Source organism: Cavia porcellus, unplaced genomic scaffold (assembly GCF_034190915.1).
Source record: "Cavia porcellus strain 051 isolate PalLab524CR breed Dunkin Hartley unplaced genomic scaffold, mCavPor4.1 scaffold_27, whole genome shotgun sequence".
Lineage (NCBI taxonomy): Eukaryota > Metazoa > Chordata > Mammalia > Rodentia > Caviidae > Cavia > Cavia porcellus.
Window position 1 is genome coordinate 2,797,976 of NW_026947510.1, and position 22,802 is coordinate 2,820,777.

At 38.2% G+C, this 22,802-nt stretch overlaps 1 protein-coding gene across 1 annotated transcript in view; it reads left to right on the forward strand.

Annotated features, from left to right (window-relative positions):
* The window catches only part of Ndufa9 (NADH:ubiquinone oxidoreductase subunit A9), a 42,461-nt gene that overhangs the window by 832 nt on the left and 18,827 nt on the right, over positions 1-22,802 (forward strand). The window contains exons 2-6 of the mRNA XM_003463270.5: positions 3,887-4,057; positions 4,412-4,509; positions 8,465-8,556; positions 9,791-9,932; positions 13,382-13,484. Of these exons, the coding sequence (XP_003463318.1) occupies positions 3,887-4,057; positions 4,412-4,509; positions 8,465-8,556; positions 9,791-9,932; positions 13,382-13,484 (606 nt within the window). The remainder of the gene's footprint in view (positions 1-3,886; positions 4,058-4,411; positions 4,510-8,464; positions 8,557-9,790; positions 9,933-13,381; positions 13,485-22,802) is intronic.

Genomic DNA, 22,802 nt, shown 5'->3' on the forward strand with positions numbered 1-22,802 from the left:
CGGAAAACATACATTTCCTTTTCAGTTGCTACAGAGCAAGAGGAGCTAAGAAATTAAAAGTACAGCTACACTTCATCTTTTCACTCTCTACTTCACCAATATGCCACAATCGACCCACAAAAATTTATTTTTCCATAACATATTTAAGTCATTACAGTATAATCATTTGCTTTCAAAACTGGCTGTAAGAATCCCTCTTAATGCTTTATGAAGAATGAAAGAGGGAATTCAATATAGAAATATCACATCCAGATTTTTGAAATTTGCTTCTTGCACTTTTAAAATGTTAAAGCATTATATAGATAGTTCTGGTGTTCAGCAGAGGAGAGATTTAGGGGGGTTTAGGGGACCTTTTTTGGTTTTTCATCTTGGATAGGACTACATAGCATTGGGAAGAAAAGTGGTGCGCATCATTTACTGTGGATGGTTTTGTAGTCATGAATCTTTGTAAAGATATTTGCTGGTTCTTGCTGAGCTATTACATTAATGAAACATCTTATAGATTGTGAATTGTAGCTTATTTTTTGAACCCTTATTATATATAGCCACAGTTCTGGATATTTTCATTACCTTTTTCTCCCCTTCAGCCTATTTTTCTTTAATAGACACTGTAGCTTGGGCTTGTCTCTGGTAAAATAAACTTTTGAATACATTCTGGACACTCTAGGGGGTAACATAGTCCAAACACTAGTACAGAACTGTGTGAAACAATTTTATGTATTTACATGTGGCAAAACCCTTAATTATAATACAAAGTCAAAAAAGGAAAAGAGTATTGTCATTTGGGATAGTGAGGGAATATTGGAAGATGAATGGAGAAGTGGTACCTATGTATCAATCTGTGTAGTGTGTTTAGGATCTGAAAAGTCAGATGTTGGGCATTTTCCACTGGTAAAGACATGGCAGTGGAATGGAGTCAACAAGTGCTTATAGAAAAAGTGAAATGACTACAAATGTCTTGGATACTGGAAAGGAGTTGGATGTGTTACCTGAGATCAGATAATGAAAGCCTGTGAAAGCCAAGCAGAGTTTAGAACAGTGATTTCCACTGTGAATTTTGCAAGAGGAACCAATGAAATATAAAAAAGCATTATAACTTAATATTTTTCTATAATATCAATAGCTAACATTTATGTAGTTCAAACTATACCAGCCACTATTTTGCATGTTTTATTATCTGCTTTAAAATATGTAACATATTGGTATTACATGTATATAATTTAAATAAATATCTTTTTTTTTTTTTTTTTTGTCTTTTTCATTTTTATCGGTACTGGGGATCGAACTCACGACTGCCTGCTTGCAAGGCAGGTGCTTTAAATAAATATCTTTTAAAATAATGTGGTGTGCAAGTAAATATATCTGGACTATTGCTTTGGATATTATAGTGTAATGAGGTTTTTGAGCAAAGAAATATAGTGACTATATAATGAATGAAGAGTATTATTCTCCTGCATGTTAAATGGAAATAATGGAGAGACTGAAGCTAAGGAGAATTTATATTTATTAATCTCCTACTATATGCAATATTCTATGGTGGATACTTTTCCATATTATATATTCTCATCCCAATCCCCTAAATTGTGAGTTCCATCGCTAGTGGTTTTTTTTACTGTGAAATTCTGTTTCTAGAACAGTACTTGACCCATAATTAGTGAATAAACAATATCACATTAGTTACCTTCTGAGGAATTTCAAAGTAATAGTAAATGAAAGCGGTCATTTGTGCAGTAATACGTACCTTTCTTTGTGGTAGACAATAAAATGCTTTATGTACATTTATTCTAGTCCTCATAACAGTCTTTTGAGGTGTTACTTCCTTCTCTCCCCAGTAATTGTTTCTGTTCCATTGTCACTATTTTCCCCTGCTATGTATCCTATTGTCTTTGCTTCATTCTCCACTCACCATTTATTTATTCCCTTTTAGACATATTTCAGCTCCTCATCCATCTCGTCTTGTCATAAAAAGCAATGGCCCTGATTATCCCACCCTTTCCCAGTATTTTCTGCTTGCTCCTGAGCACAGATAATGAAGCCAGAGAAAACTGAACTAACTGGCTTTATTTTAATCTCAAGTAGATTTCCAGCACTGTGTTTTTCTAGGAATTTTGCTTTTGAGACTTTCTTTATAACAATTACCTCTTTGCTAGTCTCCTAAAGTGTCTCATATGTATGTTTGTCTCATTTTTAGCTTTGCAGAGAAGTCAGAGGTATCAGTTAAGAGCAATCTTGTCACAGCTAAAATCTAGGAGTTGATCTGTGATAATTCTCAGTCTTTCTTCTTGTTACAGTGGATGAGTGCCTTCGCTGTGACCTAAAGCCAGTTTCTTCACCTTGCATTCTATCCTGTTGTCTCTTACCGATGCATCCTCTCCCTGAATTAGTAATTTTCCCCTGTTCCTGGGTCATTTATATCAGCGTATAATAACTTATATTAAGAGAGAAACCTCCTCGTCCTCATGTTCCTCTAGTCTCACTTTGTTCCTTATATCATATTAACTCAGAAGAATTATCTGTAGTTTTGTTATTTTCTCACCTAACATTCTCTCTTTTGCCTGCTCCTAACTGGTTTTCAGTCTCACTAATACATTAACATTGTTCTTATGGTAGCTACAGCCAACATCTTCTAGATTCTGTGGTTTTGTGTTTCATTACTTCACCTTCTTCACTTTTTTTTTTTTTTAGACAGATTCTTACTATGTAGTTCAGGTGGCCTTGAACACCCAGTGATCCTCCTGCTTCCAATTTGTTTCTTACACTCTTCCTCAAGTGTGCAAAGCACCAGTGCTAAGCTTTAAAGTTAGTTATGTGAGAATTGGGTAACTTGCTGTAAAACTCTGAGAAGTGAGAAGAGACTAGCAAATTAGAGTATGTCTAAGAGTGAGGAGTAGTTAGTTAAACTGGAGATAATAACCTGCAGAAGAGAATAGTCCAATGGGGCTGTAATTCCTCTACTTAAATATAGAAGGGGTTTTAGACCCTCTCTCCTGAAAAGACAACGATAAGGTCTTCTGATGGTAAGACCTGCCAACCGTTAGGATGATTCCTGTCAGATAGAGGCTGCTACAAAAAACTTTTTCATGCCACAGGTGTTGAGGCTAAGGACAGGACTTCTGTTGATGCACGTTCTGTGGAGATGCACAGACTTTGAAGGTTTCTTCTAGAACATGAGTCCACAAAGAAGTGGTGGGAGATTTGACAAATTATTTGGTAGTCACCTTTCTCAAAGTTAGAAAATTTTTTCTCAGCATTTTATCCTCCTGATTTTTGATATTTCTCAATTAGTTTACTTTTTAATGCTTTGTACTAATAATTCTCTGCCTCTAACCTGCCTCGTCCCAGCTAAAATCCAGGAGTTGGCTTGTGATAATTCTCAATCTTTCATCTTGTTACAGTGGATGAGTGCCTTCTGCTGTTACAGTGGATGAGTGCCACAACCTTATTTTTTGTGAGTCACCAGTTTAAGAATCTGTTACACGTAGGTCTTTTGCTCCTACCCTCCATTAGTCTTAATCCTTCCTACCTCTGTTATATGTGGTTAGTGTTTCTCAAGAGATTCTACTATTCCTATTATTTTTCTTGAAAACTTTTCTCGAAATGCAGTATCCAAGAGTCTTATGATAATGTGACTTAATGGGATTTATTTTTCCAGATAAATTATATCCAATAGGGACATGGAGTTTACTTTCTAATTTTTATATATTTTCTGATGGTCTTGGAATTTTCTGTTGGAATACTTTAAGTTTATTAATGCTGTTTCTATTCACATTCCTAAGATACTGGTCACAAAATAGTGTTACAAGTTTTCAGGGAAAGATGTTATGTTTTTTCAGTTACTTTTCTACTAATATTTGCTGTTTTTGTGTACTCTGGGGTTTTGTTTAAGGTTCTGCCATTGCTGCAGTAGCCACATCTGCATTTCATGGCCCGCCTTACCGCCGACTCCATCACGCAGTCATCCCTCATGGTAAAGGTGGGCGTTCCTCTGTCAGTGGGATTGTGGCCACTGTATTTGGAGCAACAGGATTCCTGGGACGATATGTTGTCAACCGCCTTGGTAAGTAACATTTTCATGTTCAGTATGCTTTCCTCCCCTTCATTAGGAGTATCTAATGAGAGGCCATAGACTGGACTTCTCATTTTAGCAGTATGCAATTTCTCTCTTGGATTTATCTGATTTTTATGGACTACTAGATTTAGAATACATCTGGCCTTTCTAGATAGGTCATTAAGATGGGTGTGAGGGAGTCTGGAAAGTTATGGCATCTTGAACATGGCAAAATACACTGTTTTATTAAATATATTATCAACCCACATATCATACTAGAATTTAAATCTCTACTGTACCATTATTGTGTAATGTATCATGTTCTATAGATGCTGATCTGTGTTTCAACCTCTCATGTTTTAGGACAGATGGGGTCACAAGTGATCCTGCCCTATCGATGTGATACTTACGACATCATGCATCTTCGGCCCATGGGTGACCTGGGCCAGCTTACCTTTCTGGTAAGACCTTAATGACTGGTAATTGGGGTTAGCAAATGTAAATTACTCAGGTTATTCTTAGGAGTAAGAGGCAGTATAATAAAGCAGCAGTTTTATCCCAGCATCAAAGGCAGCCTCTATTCTTTCAGGAGGTGATTTTTTAAGTTTCTACATCTCTTAGTGTACAAACTGTTGATCAGCAGCTGGCAAACTTTCTTCTTCTGCTTTTTTTTTCTCGGCTTTTTGAGACAGGGTCTCACCATGTTGTTTAGACTGGCCTTGAACTTTCTGTGTAGTCCAGATGTCACAGTGCTCTCCTGCTTTAGTCTCCCAAGTGCTGGAATTACAGGCTTGCACCTCCACACCTGGCTAGCAATTGGCAAATTTGCTGTAAGGGGCCAAATAGTAAAAATTTAGGTTCTGCAGGTCATAGGGCACTTGTTATAATCACTCAGCTCTATCTTTGTACCCTAAAAGCAGCCATAGACAATATGTAAACCAGTGGGTATGCCTCTATTCCTAACACTTTATTTATAAAAATTAAACTGTATGCCTGCCTGCCTGCCTGCCTCCTTGCTTGCTTTCTTTTTCTTTGTTTTCAGATAGGGTATCATTATGTAGTTCCGGCTGATCCTGAACTCACTGTGTATCCCAGGCTGGCCTCAAACTTGCACCAGTCCTCTTGCCTCAGCCTCCCAAGTGTTGAGATTACAGATATGTGCCACCATACCTAGCTGTAGGCCACACTTTTTGGCCTGAAGGCTATAGCTTGCTAACCCCCTGCTCTAGTCTAATGCTATCTAGTGTGGTAGCTGCTAACCATATGTGGTAACCACATGCAAAGCACTTGAAATATTTCAAGTCTAAACTGAGTGTGCTATAGGTCTAAAATACAGATTTCAAAGACTTCGTATGAAGAAAATAAAATTCAAAAATAGCATTAATAAGTTTTACAGTTATTACATATTGAAATAATATTTTAGATATTTCAAGTTAAATGAAATATATTGTTAAAGTACATTCCTTTTTATTCTTGTAAATGTGCCTAATAGAAAATTCAGAAAGTAGTAAATTCAGAATTACATATGTATAATGTATTGTTTCTATCAAACATTGCTTTCATAGAAAAACATGATGAACATGATGCTTTATAATTTAGTTTGCTTGTCACAGTTGTAACTTAGAACAGTGCTTTATAAGCACACGTTCCCTGTTATCGCTCTTTTTTTTTTTTTTTGTCTTTTTCCTTTTTATCGGTACCAGGGATCGAACTCACAACTGCTTGCTTGCAAGGCAGGCGCTTATGCCACTGAGCTAAATCCCCATCCCCTATTGCTCTTTAATCTGTAGTTTTTTCCTTTAGACTAATAGTGCCAAAAGTGCAAGGCAGAGAGAGCCTTTCACTGAGTGACTAGGAATATGTGGAGCTCCTTAGGGCTACAGTGAGTGGAGAGCCATATTGGTCTATCAGGTAGAAACTAAGGATGGTAAATGCCCTATTGCAGAGATGGTGGACGTATGGCGTGTGTGCTACATGCAGTGAGCACACGGAGCTCTCTCTGTTGGTAGCCTACCACCACCTGACCATCAGTAACAGTGCACATAGAGGCCGTATGCAAGCTTGGCATGGAGTGGCAGTGCTGGGTGATGACATCATGAGCAGTTTGGGCACTCAGTCTCTAAAAGGCTTGCTGTCCCTGCCCTGTAGCATCCAGAGCAGACCTTTTCCACACAGAGTTAGCCTGCCTCAAAAATGTCTGAGCTGTTCTACAGTTTGCTGCCCTTTTGGCCAGATGCTTGACTTCCCTGTGCCCTTCCTACTCTAACATTCTGCATGGCACTAATCTCTTCCTTTTACTCGCTTTTCTTTTGAAAAACATTGGGTAAATATCCTTAATATCTCTGAGTCTGTATTTCTATAGATTATTTGAAACCCTGAAGTTTGGGCTTTATTTTTAGTGGCATTTTATTATTCTTTACTGAATGCTCAAAAGCTAACTATAATACACTAGAAATTTCTTGTTTTTTTTTCTTTTCTAAAATTTTATTATCATTTTTTTGTTATTATTGTTGCAAGAGCTTGACATTCCCCTCCTTATTTGATATTCATGCATTGGTGACCTCTGCATCTGTAAGTTAAAGTATTTCACAAGTACTAGGTAAAACTGTTGACAGGCTTGCCAATGTGGAATCACTGACACTGAGCCATAGGACATTATTCTCTTGTTCTTGCAGATATTTATTACTAAGCATCTGACATTGAATTGAGCTTTGAGCATGTCACAGGGGACTCAGTTTACTGTTTAGTTATGTTCTTTCTGTGTTAATTTATTTCTGAAAAGGAAGGCCTATTTTGAGGGTGGGGTGTGATTTCCCTGCTTTAGTCCCTGTTCGAAATTGTTGTCTAACCCACTTGGTTTATTTGCCCTCTGGACCCTACCTCTGAGAGAGAGTCTGCTTCCTTTTTGGTCCTTCCTCAAGGCTGTTACTGGGTGCAGTTATGCCTCAAACTCTTCTCCCGTGAGTCATCTTGACTTTTGTCCTTACCCTTTGCATCTTTGAAAAAGCCTTTTTTATCGTTTTGTGTATAGAGCTAGTTGTTTGTTGAGTGTATGCCTCACTGTGCTGCAGGTTTTACTATGTTTCGTTTCATCTACTACACCAGGTAGGTTGCCTTTTCTAATTTAACATGGGACTTGGAGAGATGACTTGTCCACGGTTAGTGGCAAACAGCAAGCAAAGATTGCATTTCTGTCTAACTCCAACACTACTGTTCTCTACAGTTTCGTTACTCTGCTTTCCATGAGCAGCTATCCCGTTCTTCCTGTTGGGTCTTTGTCCTCTGGAAGCGGTTCTCCCTCTTTTCTAAGTCACACAGATGCTTGAGGACATTCCTGTCTTCTTTCTGTCTCCCCTTTCCTCTTTTTTCTCTTTATTACCTCCCCTCCCAGCGTGTGGACTCACTGCAGGCACATTGTACTGGGCCTTAGGAAATTCTTTTCACTGTCTTCCATTGAAATGTTCACCAGATTCAATTTCTGTTCAACAATATACTCTTCTTTTTTCCTGGGATTACTTAATCCCTTGTAACTGTGTTGGGCAGGTTCTTCGACCTGACTTAAGTTCTTAGTCATTTATGAACTGCTCAGAAGTGTGGTTCTGTGCTAAAATCTCAGGGGTTAGTGCATTTCTCTCTGACTCTTGTTTCCAGGTCTTTTCCCACTGTGTACAGGGGGCTGAATGCAGGGCCTTTGCACTAAGCTATAGCCCCAGCCAGTTTTATTTTGTATTTTAAGGTGGGGTCTCATTAAGTTGTTAAGGTGCCCAAGCTACACTTGAACTTGTAATTTTCCTGCTGCAGCCTCCCAGAGTGGTTGAATTACAAGTGTGCACCATCATGCTTGGTCTGTTTTCATACTTTAAAGTAGAAATTACTAGATATGAGTTTAAAAAACTCAGAGTTTAAAAACAAGAGTTTAAAAAACAAGAAAGTATGTAGTCAGGAGTGCCATGAATTTAATGATAGCCTTTAAAAGACACTCTTCCTATCTTTAGTCTATAACTGGTTGCTGCTAACAAGAGGAAGTTTGTTTTCCCTCCCCAGTGATCCTTTGTTCTTTGGCCATGTTTCAGGAGACTTTTTTATTATTAGATTTCTTTACCAACATGGAGAGTAATTGGGTGGACAAAAAGTAATATGCTGCATTAAATATGAGCAGCCCCTCTTGCAGGTCAGTCATTTGTTTACCTGAGTAAAATAGGCTTTGACCTCTTTGTCTGCAGACCAGTCAGAATCTGCAGGGAATCCAAGGCCTCAGCATTATTTCACTTGTCCTCCATGGGACCTCTATGAAATGGTACCGTAGTAAGATAACACAGATGGCCCATTCCAAATCTTGCTTAGGGAGCCAGCAAATTACTAAGCACACTGTGCGCCCTGTATTTTCCTCTGACTGGCGACTGTAACTGTTAACAGGAATGGGATGCAAGAGACAAAGATTCTATCCGAAGAGCAGTACAGTACAGCAATGTGGTCATCAACCTTGTCGGACGAGACTGGGAAACCAGGTGAGTTTTAGGCTCTCGTATCTTTTTTTTTTTTGTACAAGTCTGTCTATGTCTATTGGCATTGTAGTCATATTTTTAATTAGCTCATTAGTGAGGGTTGATTGGTTGTCCATTTGTATCCCAGTGACTGCCTTAGACTTAGTTTAGGGTACTGTCGTATGAGGCAGCAGTGCGATGTGCTGCCATACAAAGCTGGTGTGGTTGTCGACATGTCAGGGTTACGGCAGTGTGGTGGTCCATATCTGGCTGTGTGCTTGGTTTTATCAACTTGACCAGGACCACAGGTGGACCTGTACTTGGATCTGTTCATCTGGGATGGGGTTAGGAGGTTGGGTTGTATCTGGTGCATGTTTCAGCAAGCAGAACATTGGTTTTTCTTGTGTGGACAATGTTTTAGATTGCTTCTGCCTATTGATAGTTGAAGATGGTGTAACTACTGGTTCAAACAAGTCTGTTTAGCCTTCCTATGAATTACCAGCAAATGATGTTTTTAATCTTATAGTACCACACTGTTTTTGCATTTGTTAAACGTTGACCTAGATTTGTTTGTATCTGTTTCAGTAAGTATTTTTCAGATTCTTTGATGACATACAGAATCGTGTTTAACTTTGTGTCCCCTAAAGTGTAGTTAATGTTATGCATTGATTGGTTAATTTTTTTTTTAGGTTTTTTTTTCCCCGTCAAGGGAAATAAAGTATGGGGAAGTGAAAAGTAATTCCCTTTCTAGCTCCCAACATTTCCCAACATTTTCTTCCTCATCACTAACTGTACAACTAGATTTCCTTTTCTTTCTTCTTTTTTCTTTTTTTTTCTTATGTTTTCTGAGATAAGGAGGTTTCCCTATGTAGTTCAACCTGGCTTTGAACTCACTGTGAAGCCCAGGCTAGCCTTGAACTCATGGAAATCTTCCTATCTCTACCTCCTGAGAGCTGGGATTATAGCTATATGCCACCATGCCTTGGGAAGCCAGCTTTTCTTCAGCCTCAGAATTCCTTGAGAACACAGAATATTGCATGTGCTGGTTTTAAAACTCTGAGAGTTGTACTAGGTACAGTAATCACAGTGAGCTTGGCTTGTCAGCTTTGAGAAACATTAATTTTGACTTAGAACTAAAGAATGACTGTTTAAAAGTGTGTGATGAATTCTAGTCCTTTTTTGAAAACTAGCATATCACAAAATGCTTTGAAATTCTGAGTCTGGGTTTCTTAACTAATCTTTTATATTTTCTTCCCAGAAACTTTGATTTTGAGGATGTTTTTGTGAAGATTCCCCAAGCAATAGCTCAAGCGTCTATGGAAGCTGGAGTTGAAAAACTCATTCATGTTTCTCATCTGAATGCTGACATTAAAAGCACTTCTAGATACCTGAGAAGTAAGGTAACTAACAAGCTGATCAGGCCACTGCCTTACAGAGCTAGAATTTCTTGATCCCTTTAAAATGTGATATAAATGAGGAAGGTTTTCATCAATGTGTTGAAAATTCAGAGGACTTCTCCACCCCCAGCAATGGATGTGTGTATATTGGGTACTGGCATATTGGTTGAATGCCTTCTATTTACATGCCAAGAGGCTTCAAAAATAGGCAGACCATATTATTACCTGCCTCAGCTGCTTCAAGTTTCTCCAGGGTACGATAGAAGCACATAGAAAGCACTCTAAGGGGTAAAGTATGCATCCTGCCAAAAGAAACTTACTTGTGTCACCTCTGAGAGTAAAGGATCATTTTTGTTTTTCAGGCTTCTTGAATAATCACAGGTTCATACCGTAGGTGATGTGAAGGCCGAGAAGGACATGAACAAATATCTGCTAAGGAAAATGGCTCTTCACATGAAATTTAATCTTATGCTCCCAAAAACCACATGGGAGTCCAGATTATAGAGAGGGGTTGACTACTGTGTTTTGAAAACTTTGTTCTCAGGGACTGACAGGTATGAAGGTCTGGTTTGCCCCGAGCATTTGCCTTCTGCCATCTTCAGACCCTCTGTAATCATACCAATAAGCACAGTGGAGGCCTTGAAAATGGCTCCAACCTTTTGATTAACTGTATTCATATATCGAACATTATTTATTAAGCACTGGCTTTGTGCCCCTGTAATCTATTAAGTGCTGGAGTTAGGTCAGTACAATAGAACTAATCCTAGTCCACAGTAAGGTCTGGTTTCCTGTGGAAAATAATTCTGGATGCACCAAGTGTCCTAAAGTGGCAAACTATGCAACAGGAGCAGATGATAGGAGAGAGAGTACCTGTTAGGAACACATCATTACTAGCAACAGAAAAGTCCATGTTGACCTGGTTTAAGCATAGAGTTTATAGGCTCTCGTATTAAGAGATCCAGCAGTAGAGAACCTCTACTACACAGGATGCCAAGGATCAGGCCTCCAGCTTTGTTCTCTACTTCTCCGCCCTCTGACCTGCTCTCTGCATAATCTATGTCTTGCAGAGGCAGAGGACTGGCTGAGGTGGGACCCAGGTGTCACGTGAAGGCCACTTTGGACAGAGGGAGGGAATAAGAACGGAGCACAAGTGCTGTTCTCTGCCCTGGCATCTAGATGGATTTAACAGTTCAGAAGTGGAGTGTCAAAGCCATCTAACTCTCTGGCTTAAGCTACTGGGTGGGTGGTGGTCCTATTGATGCAGCTATGTGAGGAAAAACTAAGCTTCTGGGGCAGGATTCTTAGCTTTAGTTTCAAATTAGAATCACTAAGGGAGACATAAAAATTTCTGATGCCCAGGGTATACCCCAGGTCAATTTAAAACAAAAATCTTTGGGAGTGAAGCATGAATGTTAGTAGTTTTTAAATCTGAATTATTCCACAAGCAGCAAAGATTGAGAAGGGCTGTTTTACTTGAGGGAGTAGAAATTGGCCCAGGTTTGGATGTGGGTTTTAGTTGTATATCAGTTATGCAGGTAAACTGTGGTAAAATGCGTTTATGTCCTTGAAGCTCAGAAGAGAGATTGTAGATGCAAATCTGGGAGTCAGTCACCATTTGTGGTTAATTAGAGAAGCTAAAGGGCATAAAATGGCCTGAGTGAATGTAGATGAGAAGAGAACTTGGAACTGGGCTTGAAGTGATTAATAACCCCGATAGAGTTCTCTGATAGAGGAAGAGGCACGTGCAAAACCCAAATATGAACAAATAAATACACCGAGCAGGAGCAGATACTGTAAAGCAGAGGAGAAGCTGAGGAGCTGCACGTTCTGCAAGCCAAAGAAGACAGTGTGCTAATGCCACTGAGAAGCCAAGCAGGAAGAGAACTGGAAAGTCTTAGATCTGATGACATTAAGGACATCTTATCAAAGTAACCTTAAAAATAGTTTCAATGCAAACATTGACAGTTGGCATTGACAGAGGACAGTTAAGCAGAGGGTGAGCTTGAGCAGAAGCATTGGGCACGGGAAGGATAGGTAAATTTACCTGAAAGAGCAAGAAGAAAGGTGGAAAGAAGGAAAGGAAGAAATTTACCTGGCTGAAAGAGCAAGAAGAAAGGTAGGAGCTAGGAGGGGACGCGGAATTGGATCTTTTTAATATATTTATGGTAGAAGATCTCCATTGTTTAAATGGTGGTGGGAGGTCTTGCTAAAGAGAACAAGTGACCATTGATGGGGCAAACAGAAAATTTTGCTAAAGAGAGCAAGAGCAAGAGACCCCAGAAAATTGGGCAGATTTCTTAGAAGGTAAAAGGAGGTGGGCTCCAGACGCCTGCAGGAGGGGGTGCCAGAGCCCTGGATACGGGCTCTGCTCCTCTAGTGTAGAAAAGGAGGAGACAGCAGTGTTTCACACATCTGAGTTTATAAATTTAGTGGTGAGGACTTGATATTTTTTTTTCTTGCTATCTTATGTTTATTTTTTCTCTTTGAATCAGAAGGTAAAGTCATTTACTAGAAGGAAGGGGGAAGGAAGAGAAGCCTGAAATTTGAATGAAATAGAAAATCCTTGAAATTGTTATATAGGAGAATAAATTAGAGGAAAAAAGTATTTCTGGGAAAAACAAGAGCCCAATTAAAATCTGGCATGGATTTATCCTAGTACTGATTTATGATTTGTATTTATTTTCCTAAAGTTGTTAAAAGACTGTGGAAATAAATGTTAAAGATAGTGCAAGTAAAGCAAGGTTAGGGTTTTGCCTGGTGGGTGGATAAAGGACGCAGGTGCAAGGTAGTTACAAGGTAGATAAGAAAATGAAAAAGTATGGATCATGGAATCTAACCTAGGATGCAGAGGAAAGGTCAGAAAAAGTAGGAATAGTTAATTTAGGAAAAAGTAGAATCAGTGGGCCAGAGTTCCCGAGAAGGCTGAGGACCAGGTATCACAGGAGCAGATGGAACAATAAGCAGACTAGATGTGTAGATTGTCATCGGGGTTGGGGTGGGGAGAGAGACATAGAACAGGGTGTCTTTATTGGTGTGTAAAACAGACCCTTTCTGTGGCTGGTTAGATCTGTGGTGTAACTGAGATGGCAATGCCAGAAGAAAGAGTGAAGAGGAGGTCCTTGAGAAGCTCAGAAGGTCCACATCTGCTTGGGCACTGATACCGTCCGCAGTAGTGCTAGGGGTGAGAAAGTGGGCTCACCTGGGAGGGAAGCTGGTGGTAGCTGCAGCAGCTGAGATTAGGAAGGCCTGTCCTGCTCCTTCTCTGGGAGGCTGCTAAGTTGTTTATACAAATTGGAGCCCATATGAATAGGAAGAAAACTGGAGGCTGGAAAAACTGCTCTGACTTTTCTTTTTTCTTCTTTAGCATAAGCTTCCCTGAAATAAAAATGAAAAGAACTCCAGCAGACATTATAAGGGCAGGATGTCTTACAATGGTTTTATTTTTGGTTTAGGCTGTTGGAGAGAAAGAAGTAAGCGATGCATTTCCAGAAGCCACTATCATAAGGCCATCGGACATCTTTGGAAGAGAGGATAGATTCCTCAATCATTTTGCAAGTGTGTATTCTTTCTTAATTGTAGAAAAGATGAATCCTGGTTAATCAAGTTAAGTTTAGGCACAAGCTAGTGGTATTCTCTGATTTGATAGGCTAAGGTTATATTTTTCTTCTTCAGTTGCCTTTTTCTTTGCTAAAGTTGTATTTTTATAGTCAATATGGTCTTTCCTATGTTGGTGACTACGTGAAGGTGTAATTAAAATTAGTGGTGGCAATGGGTTTATAGTGGCACCACTTTTGTTTTCCGTAGCTCCTGAAGCAGTTGGAATAAGTGCTCTATATTAATAGAAAGCACGTGCACTTTAGAGTTAGAGACCTGGGGTTAAGTATTGGCCTCTGCTCTGTGACCTCCGCAAGACACTAGAGTGTCACACAGAGTACTTTCCCTGCCCTAACATCACTTGAATCCCTCATATTTATCCCTGTATGCCTCTTTTTCCTTCCCACCTCACACTCTAGCTACCCACCAATCTTCTTACTGTCAACATTACAGTGCTTGAAATATACAATATGTAGCCTTTTTAAGAGTTTTAGGTTTTTTGTTTTTTGGTCTTTTGGAGACAGTTTCATTGTGCAGTTCAGGCTGGCTTTGCACTCACTTTGTAGCTTAAGCTGGCCTCGAACTGGCAGTGCTCCTTCTGTCTCAGCCTCTGGAGTGCTGGGATTGCAGGTATGCACTGCCACACTTGGCCTTCTGGTGGACCTTTACACCACCGTATACATTTAAGGCTTTTTCACGTCTTTTCATGGCTTGATAGCTCATTTTTCTGCTAAAGCTGAATGATATTTCCTTGTATGGATGCACTTTTTTGTATGGATGTATTATGTATTTTTATCTTCTGATACACTTTTTGTTGTTGTTTGTTTGTTTTTGTCTTTTTGAGACGGGTTCTCACTGTGCAGTTCAGGCTGGCCTTGCACTCACTTTGTAATCAAGGCTGGTCTCGAACTCAAAATAAGCCTCCTGCCTCAGCTTCCCAAATGCTGGAATTACAGGCATGCGCCACCATGTCCAGCTATTTTTCTGATATTCTGTATTGATTTTCACTTTGTTTTTAAAATTATGGTACAATATATGCATAATATAAAATTTACTACCTACACTATTTATACCACCCAAAATTCATTATGTTGAAGCCTTAACTTCTAATGTGACTTTATATGAACATCGGGAATCTGGATGATCAGAAAGGTTAAATGAGGTTGTAAGGGTAGGATTCTAATTCAGTGATATTCTTCACCTAAAAAGAGAGTGACCTTTCTTGTGTACATACACTGAAGAGAGGTCATGTGATGATGCAGGGAGAAGGTGACTGTCCACAAGACCTGAAGAGGGTCCCCGCTAGGAACCGAGTGGGCCGGCACTTGGTTTAGGACTTCTCAGCTTCTTGAGATTTGAGTAAATAAATTCTATTGTGTAATTAAACTACCCAGTCTGTAAGATTTCATTATGATAGACTGAACAAACTAAGGCAGATTTTGGCACTGGGAAGTGAGGAACTAGTGTTGTAAGATCCTAAAAATGAAGAAACACCTTTGTAACTGAGTAGTGGATATAAGCTAGAAGAATTTTGAGGTGTATATTAGTAATGTGGTTAGTGAGGAATGCATTTTGGAAACTGGAGGAAGGGTGAACTGTTACAAAGCAGCAAAGATTAAACTTAACTATGGCCTGGGTCTAAGCTACAGAACTGTCTCCAAGAAAGGTCATTCTTCCCCCCAAACAGGTATAGAGGTGTTCAGAGGTGGATAACCAGCATTCCCAGCACCATTTGTTAAAGAGGCTGCCTTTTTTCCAGTGTACATTATTGACCCCTTTATCAAAGATCAGCTGGCTGAAGGTGGTTGGAGTTGTTTCTTCATCCACCATTCTATTCTGTTGCTCAGCGTGTTCTTGTGGCAGCACCATGCCGTTTTTACTACTGTGGCTTTGTAGTATAAATTGAAATCTAAGATTATAGTATTTCCTGCTTGCTCTTGTTGCCCAGGATTGCTTTGGCTATTCTGGGTCTCTTCTGTTCTTGTGTAAATTTTTTTATTACAACTTTTTTTTTTTTTTGTCTTTTTCGTTTTTATCGGTACCAGGGATCGAACTCACGACTGCCTGCTTGCAAGGCAGGCACTTATGCCGCTGAGCTAAATCCCCAGCCCCTCTTGTGTAAATTTTACAGTTCTTTTTTTTATAGTTCTGTGACAAAAGCTGATTTTGATGGGATTTTGTTAAATCTTTGTGCTAAATCATTTTTGGTAATGTGATCATTTTGACAATATTAATTCTTCTTGTCAAAGAATGGGGGATGTCTTTCCATTTTCTAATGTCCTCTTCAATGTTTTTTTAAGGAGAGTATAGTTTGTGTTCTAGAGGTCTGTCACTTCCTTGGTTAGGTTAATGCCAAGGTCTTTAATTTTTTTGAAGGTAATGGCATGGGATTGTTTTTCTGATTTCTTTCTCAGTGAGTTTGTTTTTGGTATATAAGAATATTGTTGATTTTTCTGTATAATATTGTGTCTTGCCACTTTGCTGAATTTATCTATCAGTTCTAAGAGTCTTCTGGCATAATTTTTGGATTCTCTATGTAAAGGATCATGTCATTTGAACATAAGGAGTTTTTACTTCTTTCTTTCCTGTCTGAATCCTTTTTATTTCCTTCTGTTGCCTAATTGCTTTGGCTATACATTCAGATACTATACTGAACAGTAGTGATGATGATTGGCATTCTTTTCTTGTTCCTGATGTTAGTGGCAATGCTTTCAGTTTTAACTTGGTTAGTGTGATGTTGGCAGTAGGTTTTGTTTAGCTTTCATCGTTTTAAGGTAAGGTTTTTTTTTATACCACTTTTTGTCCTTTTTCTATTTTTTAATGAGTGTTTGACTTTGTTAAAGGATTTTCTGTATCTATTGCAATGATTGTAACTTTAAATTCTCTCTCTTTTTTTTTTTCTTCTTGTGAGACAGAGTCTTGTTGTGTAGTTCAAGCTGACCTTGAGTTCACTGTGGAGCCCAGGCTGGCCTTGACCTCACAATGATCCACAGATTCCTGAGTACTGGGATTATAGGCATATACTATCTTGTCCAACTTTTTTTCTTCAACCAGATTTTATTGGTACATTTTAGATATACATAATGATCACAGTCATCATAGAGAATTTGTACCTGTACATGATAAAACTTTTTTTAGCCATTCCCCTACTGTCCAACATCTCTTCTCTTCCCCATTTACAAAAGTTTTGTCTCCGTTTTTTCATCTTTTTCTTAGTTTTTACTTTTTTCTTCTTTCTATCCCTCTCCCCATTCCTTTGTTCCCCTCCCCATTTGAACATTTTCTTCCTATTTCACAATACGTATTACGCATTTTGGTCCTTATTTACAGATATAGTTTCTCACACCAGAGAAACAATAGAGTATATACAAATGTGTGTCCAATTTATTTGAATTAAGAGTATGTTCTCAAGGTGCATCCATTTACCTAGAAATGTTTTGAGTGTATCCTTTTTATTGCAGACTAGTACTCCATTGTATCAAAAAGCCTACATCTTCTTTATCCATTTACCAGTTGATAGGCATTTGGGCTGTTTCCAAGATTTAGCTATTTCCAAACTGTCCTGCTATAAACATGGGTGTGCATGTATCGCAGTGGTATAATGCTATTAATTCTTTCAGGAAGACACCAAGAAGGGAATAGCTGGGTTAAACGGAACTTGTATTTTTTGTTTTTTGAGGAATCTTCACAGTGATATCCACAGTGGTTGTACCAGCACATTCCTATCAACAGTGGAGAAGGGCTCTTTTTTTCCCTCACAGCCCCGCCAGCATTTGTTGTTGACTGATTTCTTGTTAATATTGTTTCTGGAGTGAGATGGAATCTCAGCATTGTCTTAATTTGCATCTCTGTAATGACAAGGGATGTTCATTTGTTGTTTGTACTTCTTCATCTGAGAAATGTGTAATTTGTTTCAGAAACCTATTTTTGGATTGGATCTTTAAATTTGAGGGATCTGATTTCTTTGAGGTCTTTGTATGTTCTTTATTGTAACCCTTTGTGTGAGGAACAGCTACCAGTTTTTTTCCCCCCAGTCTCTGGGTTGTTTCTTCAATCAGTTGGTGGTTTCTCTTGCTGTGCAAAAGCTTTTTAATAAAATGAGATACCAGTTGTTGATCCTTTGTGATGATTTCTGTGCAATTGGGGTTTTATTCATGAATTCTTTGTCTTCACCAGAGTCTTTTTAAAAGTTTTTACCCATTCTGTTTTCCAGCAGATATGTTTTTGTTTCAGTATTTAGCTATTTGGTCCATTTCAATTTTACTTTAGTGCATAGTGAAAGATATGGGTCTAATTTTAGTCTTTGTACTGTTCAAAACCAGCTTTTCCAGCACCATTTATTAAAAAGGCTTTTTCCCAGTGCATCTGTTTGGTATCTTTGTCAAAGATAAGGTGGCTATGTATGTCTGGAATTGTTCCTGCATCTTCTAGTCTGTTCCATTGGTTCTCAGTGCTGCTTTTTTTTTTTTTTTAATTGCAGTAGCTTTGGAGTATAATTTCCAGTCTGGAATTATGTTGCCCCCTCCTCTTGCCTTTGTTGGCCAGAATTGCCTTTGCTATTCTACGAGATTCTGGTTCCAGATGAATTTTAGGGTTATTTTTTCTAATTTGGTGAGATATACTGTTGGAATTTTGATCAGAATTGCATTAAATCTGTATAATAATTTTGAGACTATGACCATTTTCACTTACTGGTTCTTGACACCCAAGAGCAGGGGATATATTTCCATTTTCTGATACCCTCTTCGATCACCTTTTTCACAGAGTACTACTACAGTTTGTGATGTATAGGTTTTTTACTTCCTTTGTTAGATTGATTTCTAGATATTTCATTTTTGGGGATGCTATTGTGAAAGATGTTTTCTAATTTCTTTCTTAGTTGTTGCATGCAGGAAGATTTTTGAGTGTTGACTTTGTATCTAGCTATGGTACTGAATTTGGTTTTAAATTTAGAAGTCTTAATGGTGGAGTTTTGCCAGTCTGTGGTTAGAGTATCGTGTTATTATGAATAATGACAATTTATCTTCTTCTTTTTCTATTGTTATTCCTTTTTTTCTTGTGTAATTGGTTTGGCTAAAGTTTCCACAACTATATTGAACAAGAGTGGTAATAATGGACACCTTTGTCTTGTTCTTGATTTTGGAGTGAAAAGTTTCAGTTTTTGTCCATTTAGAATGATATTGGCTGTTAGTTTGTCATAGATGGCTTTTATCAGATTGAGATGAAAGGCCATTCATTCCAATTTTTTTTTTCATGAATGGGATGTTGGGTTTTGTCAAAAGCTTTTTCTGCATCTGTTGAGATACATGGTTTTTGTTCTTTGCTCTACTAATCTTTGGTTTTGATATATAGGGTAGTGCTTGCTTAAAGGAATGAGTTCAGGGGTATTGCTTTCCTTTCAGCTTCATTAAAGAGTTTGAGAAGTAGTGGTATTAGGTCCTCTTTAAATTTCTTATAGATTTCAGCAGTGAATCCATCATGGTCTGGGCTCATCTTTGTAGGTAACTTTTTAATTACATCTTCAATTTCATTGATTGATATTGGTTTATTTAGAATTTTTATATCTTTTTGATTCAACTTTGGTAATTCATGCATGTCTAGGAATCTGTCCATTTCTTCTGCATTTTCTATTTTATTAAAATACAAGTTCTTAAAGTAGGTTTAGATGATCTTTTGCATTTCTGCTGTGGCCATTGTGATACCACCCTTTTTATTTCTAATAGTGTGTATTTGAGTTTTCTTTTTTGATAAGAGTGTCTAAGGGTTTGTTGATTTTATTTAATCTTTCAAAGAGCCAACTCTTTGATTCACTGATTCTCTGTATTGTTTTCTTAGTTTCCATTGCATTAATTTCTGCTTAAGTATTTCTTCCCTTATTTGAGTTTTGGGTTTGGCCTGAATTTTTTGTAGAAGCTTGAGGTTCAGTGTTAAGTTGTTTATTTGAGCTTTCTCTGTTTTCCTAATATGGGTGTTCACAGCTATAAATTTTCCTTGTAGGACTTTCATCGTGTCTCTAAGTTTCACTATGTTGAACTGTCACTATGGTTTAATTGTAGAAACTGTCTAATTTCATCTGTGACTCATTGGCTATTCAGGAGAGTTTTCATTAATTTCCATGTGTTTAAAAAGTTTTTCTTTCACTATTGATTACTAATTTCATTGCACTGTGGTCTGATAATGTGTGTGGAATAAGTTCAGTTCCTTTGTATTTTCTTAAGCATGTTCTGTGGGCTAATATGTGGTCTTTTTTGGAGAATATCATTTGTGCAACTGAGAAGAATGTATTCTGATGTTGTGGAGCAGAATACTCTGTAGACATCGACTAAGTTGTTTGTTTAAAAGTTTGGTTCAGCTTTAATTGATTTTTTGTCTTACTGATCTGTTTGTGACAGTGGGATGTTAGGATCCCCCAATGCAATTGTATTAGTGCTTATTTGATTTTTCATGTTTGTTGATTTTTTTGTATAGTTGGGTGCATTGCTATTTGTTGAATGTATATTTATGATTGTTCTCTTTCTCTTGGATTGTTCCTTTTACAAGGATGTAATGGCCTTCATCTCTCTTTATCAGTCTTGGCTTAAAATCCACATTGTCTACAGATAAAGCTGTCCCTGCTTTTTTGTGAGTTCCTGTTGCTTGGAGAATTGTTGTCATCCATTGACTTTCAGTGTATGAATTTCTTTTTTAATTAAATGTGTTTCTTGTATGAAGCATGTTGTTGGATCTTGTTTTTTGACCCATTCTGCCACTCTGTTTCTTTTGACTGATGAATTGAGACCATTAATATTGATAGTGTGACTGATGTGTATTGTCTTATTTTTGTCATGTTATTTTCCTTTTCCCTTCTCTGTTTAATTGTTTGCCTTGCCTGGTGGATTGATTCTCTTAGGAGTTCATGAAGTTGTAGGCCTTGCTAGAATGTCCTTCAGAACATTTTGGAGTGCTGGTTTGGTCATGAATTTTTTCAGGTATTCTTTATCATAGAAGTTACCTTATTTCTCCATCAGTTTTGAAAGGCAGTTTTGTGAGGTACATATATCTGGGTTGGAGGTTATTTTCCTTTAGGGCTTGAGATAATTCACTCTAAGCATTCCTTGACTTAAGGGTTGTGTTGAGAAGTCAGCTGTGATTGTGATGAGTTTTCTTTTATAGGTAATTTCTTTCTTTTCTCTAACAGTTTTTAATATTCTATTCTTTTGTTGAATTTCTGGAATCTTGACTGTGATATGCTTGGCTGTAGATATTTTTGATCATGGCTAATTGGAGTTCTATATGCTTCATTTATCTGTTTGTCAAATTTTTCTGCCAGGGACATTTTCTGTCATGACATCTGTGAACAGTTGTTTTTTTTTTTTTTTTTAATATCTTTTTGGCTACCTCCTGCTTTTTTGATTCCTGTCAATCTTACGTTATTTTATTCTGCATCATCTAGAAGCTGCTGGATTGATTTCTTGTGGTCTATTACTGTTTTTAAGAAATCCTTTTTATGATTCCTAAACACAAGCCTGTCATCTGTGTCGGAGATTCTGTTCTCACGTTGGTTTATTTTGTTGGCAGATACTTTCAGTGGAATTTTTAGTTTTTGCATATCTGCTTGAATCTGTTTTACGGATTCTATTTCCTGCTTATGTTCGACATTCATAGTTTCCATCATTTTTCTAAGCTTCTTTGTTTTTAATGTTCACACTCTAGAGTCACTAAGCTTGTTTCTCATTATGGTTTATTTCTGTAGTTACCTGAGAAATTACTTGTGATTTGATTTTTTGTGGAACTGCATTTATTTCCTTTGTGTTAGCACTTTAGAGAGGCCAGGTAGATGGCTTTTAGATTGTCTCACCTCATTGCCCCCTTGGTGTGTGTTTGGTGAACTGGATGTCTGGAGTTCCATCTTATTCAAGTGTTTTCTCATTTTCTTTCCTTTTTTTTTTTAAGTTTGATTCCTGGTTGATGCTTGTAAATTACCTATGATGAGTTGTTTTGTTATTGGTGTTTAGATCCCTTAGGAAATAACTATTTCTTTTCTAAGTGTAACTGGTTTTTGAATTTTGAGTCTGCTACAAGGTACTACATCTTCCATTTGTTGGGGATGAGAAGATGCTGCCTGCGTGGCCCAGCCCCTGATTCTTGGGCACTGGTCCACAGAACTTTCTGTGACCCATAGACACTCTCAGTCTTGGTATACCAGGAAGAATAGCTGGTTAGAACAGTTATGTCACTTTGGCTAAGGTGGTGCAGTCAGTAATAACAATAGCATCAAACACAGCCTAGAAATAACAAACTGAGGTAATCATTAATTTGCCACTTTTAATTGTGTGAACTAGACTTGTTATATAGCAAAATCTAAAACAAATCAGAAAATTATACGTGGTAAATAAGCCCTCAATATGCCAATTTTACCCTCAGGAGAAAAAATTTAAAAGGAGTTAGGGGGAAAATAGAGAAATAGAAGAAGAGGAAGAAATTAGAAGCAAGGCTGGAGGACAAAGTAGGATCATGCCAACTTTGGGAAAGTAGTACACAGGACAGGAGGGAAAGAGAGAAGGAAGAAATAAAAGGAAGAAAAAACAGAACAACCACCACAATAGCAAAAAAACCTTAGAAACTATGTCCACACTCATATAAAAACAAGTTCAAACAACGAAGGGAAAAAAAACCCAAGGGTTTTTTCAAAGTTTGTTTCTGTTGTCACTGAGAGACAGCATGGAGACAGAGTACAAATCTGTGAACTGCAAGGCAGCAGTTGCTTTATGTTGAGTAGTGGATAATGCCAGCAAGCCTGAAGTTGAGGCTGGTTTCTGGCCATGAGGCTGAGACCAGACCTGTTGAGCCTGTAGCTATCAGTGAAACTTCTGCGGGCTTGTTCTAACCTGGGAGCCAGTAGATGGACCCAGCAGTTCTGAGTTCCAAGCTCAGTTGGCCCCTCTCCAAGATGGCTCCCAGCCAATTGACCTCTCCTGCAGGACATCAAATCCTGCAGCACTGACCACCAGCCAGTGTAGTCTTGCATACCCTTCCACCGCTTCCTCTCTGGATGGACACCTGTAGGGTTGCCAGTATTCACTGTGTATCTTCAGTTTGAACTGCTTCTCCCACACAGTGAGTCCTGACTCAGGGGAAAGGCACAGCTACTTTTTATGTTGAAGTTTCTGTGTTCACTCTGCATGGGCTTCAATTATTGCTTCAGATCCCTTCCTGAGCCCAAAAGACCCACTTCCCTCCTTCTTCCCTTCCTCATTTTTCTATATTCCAGTGTCTAGATGGCACATCTCAGAGGCTGTT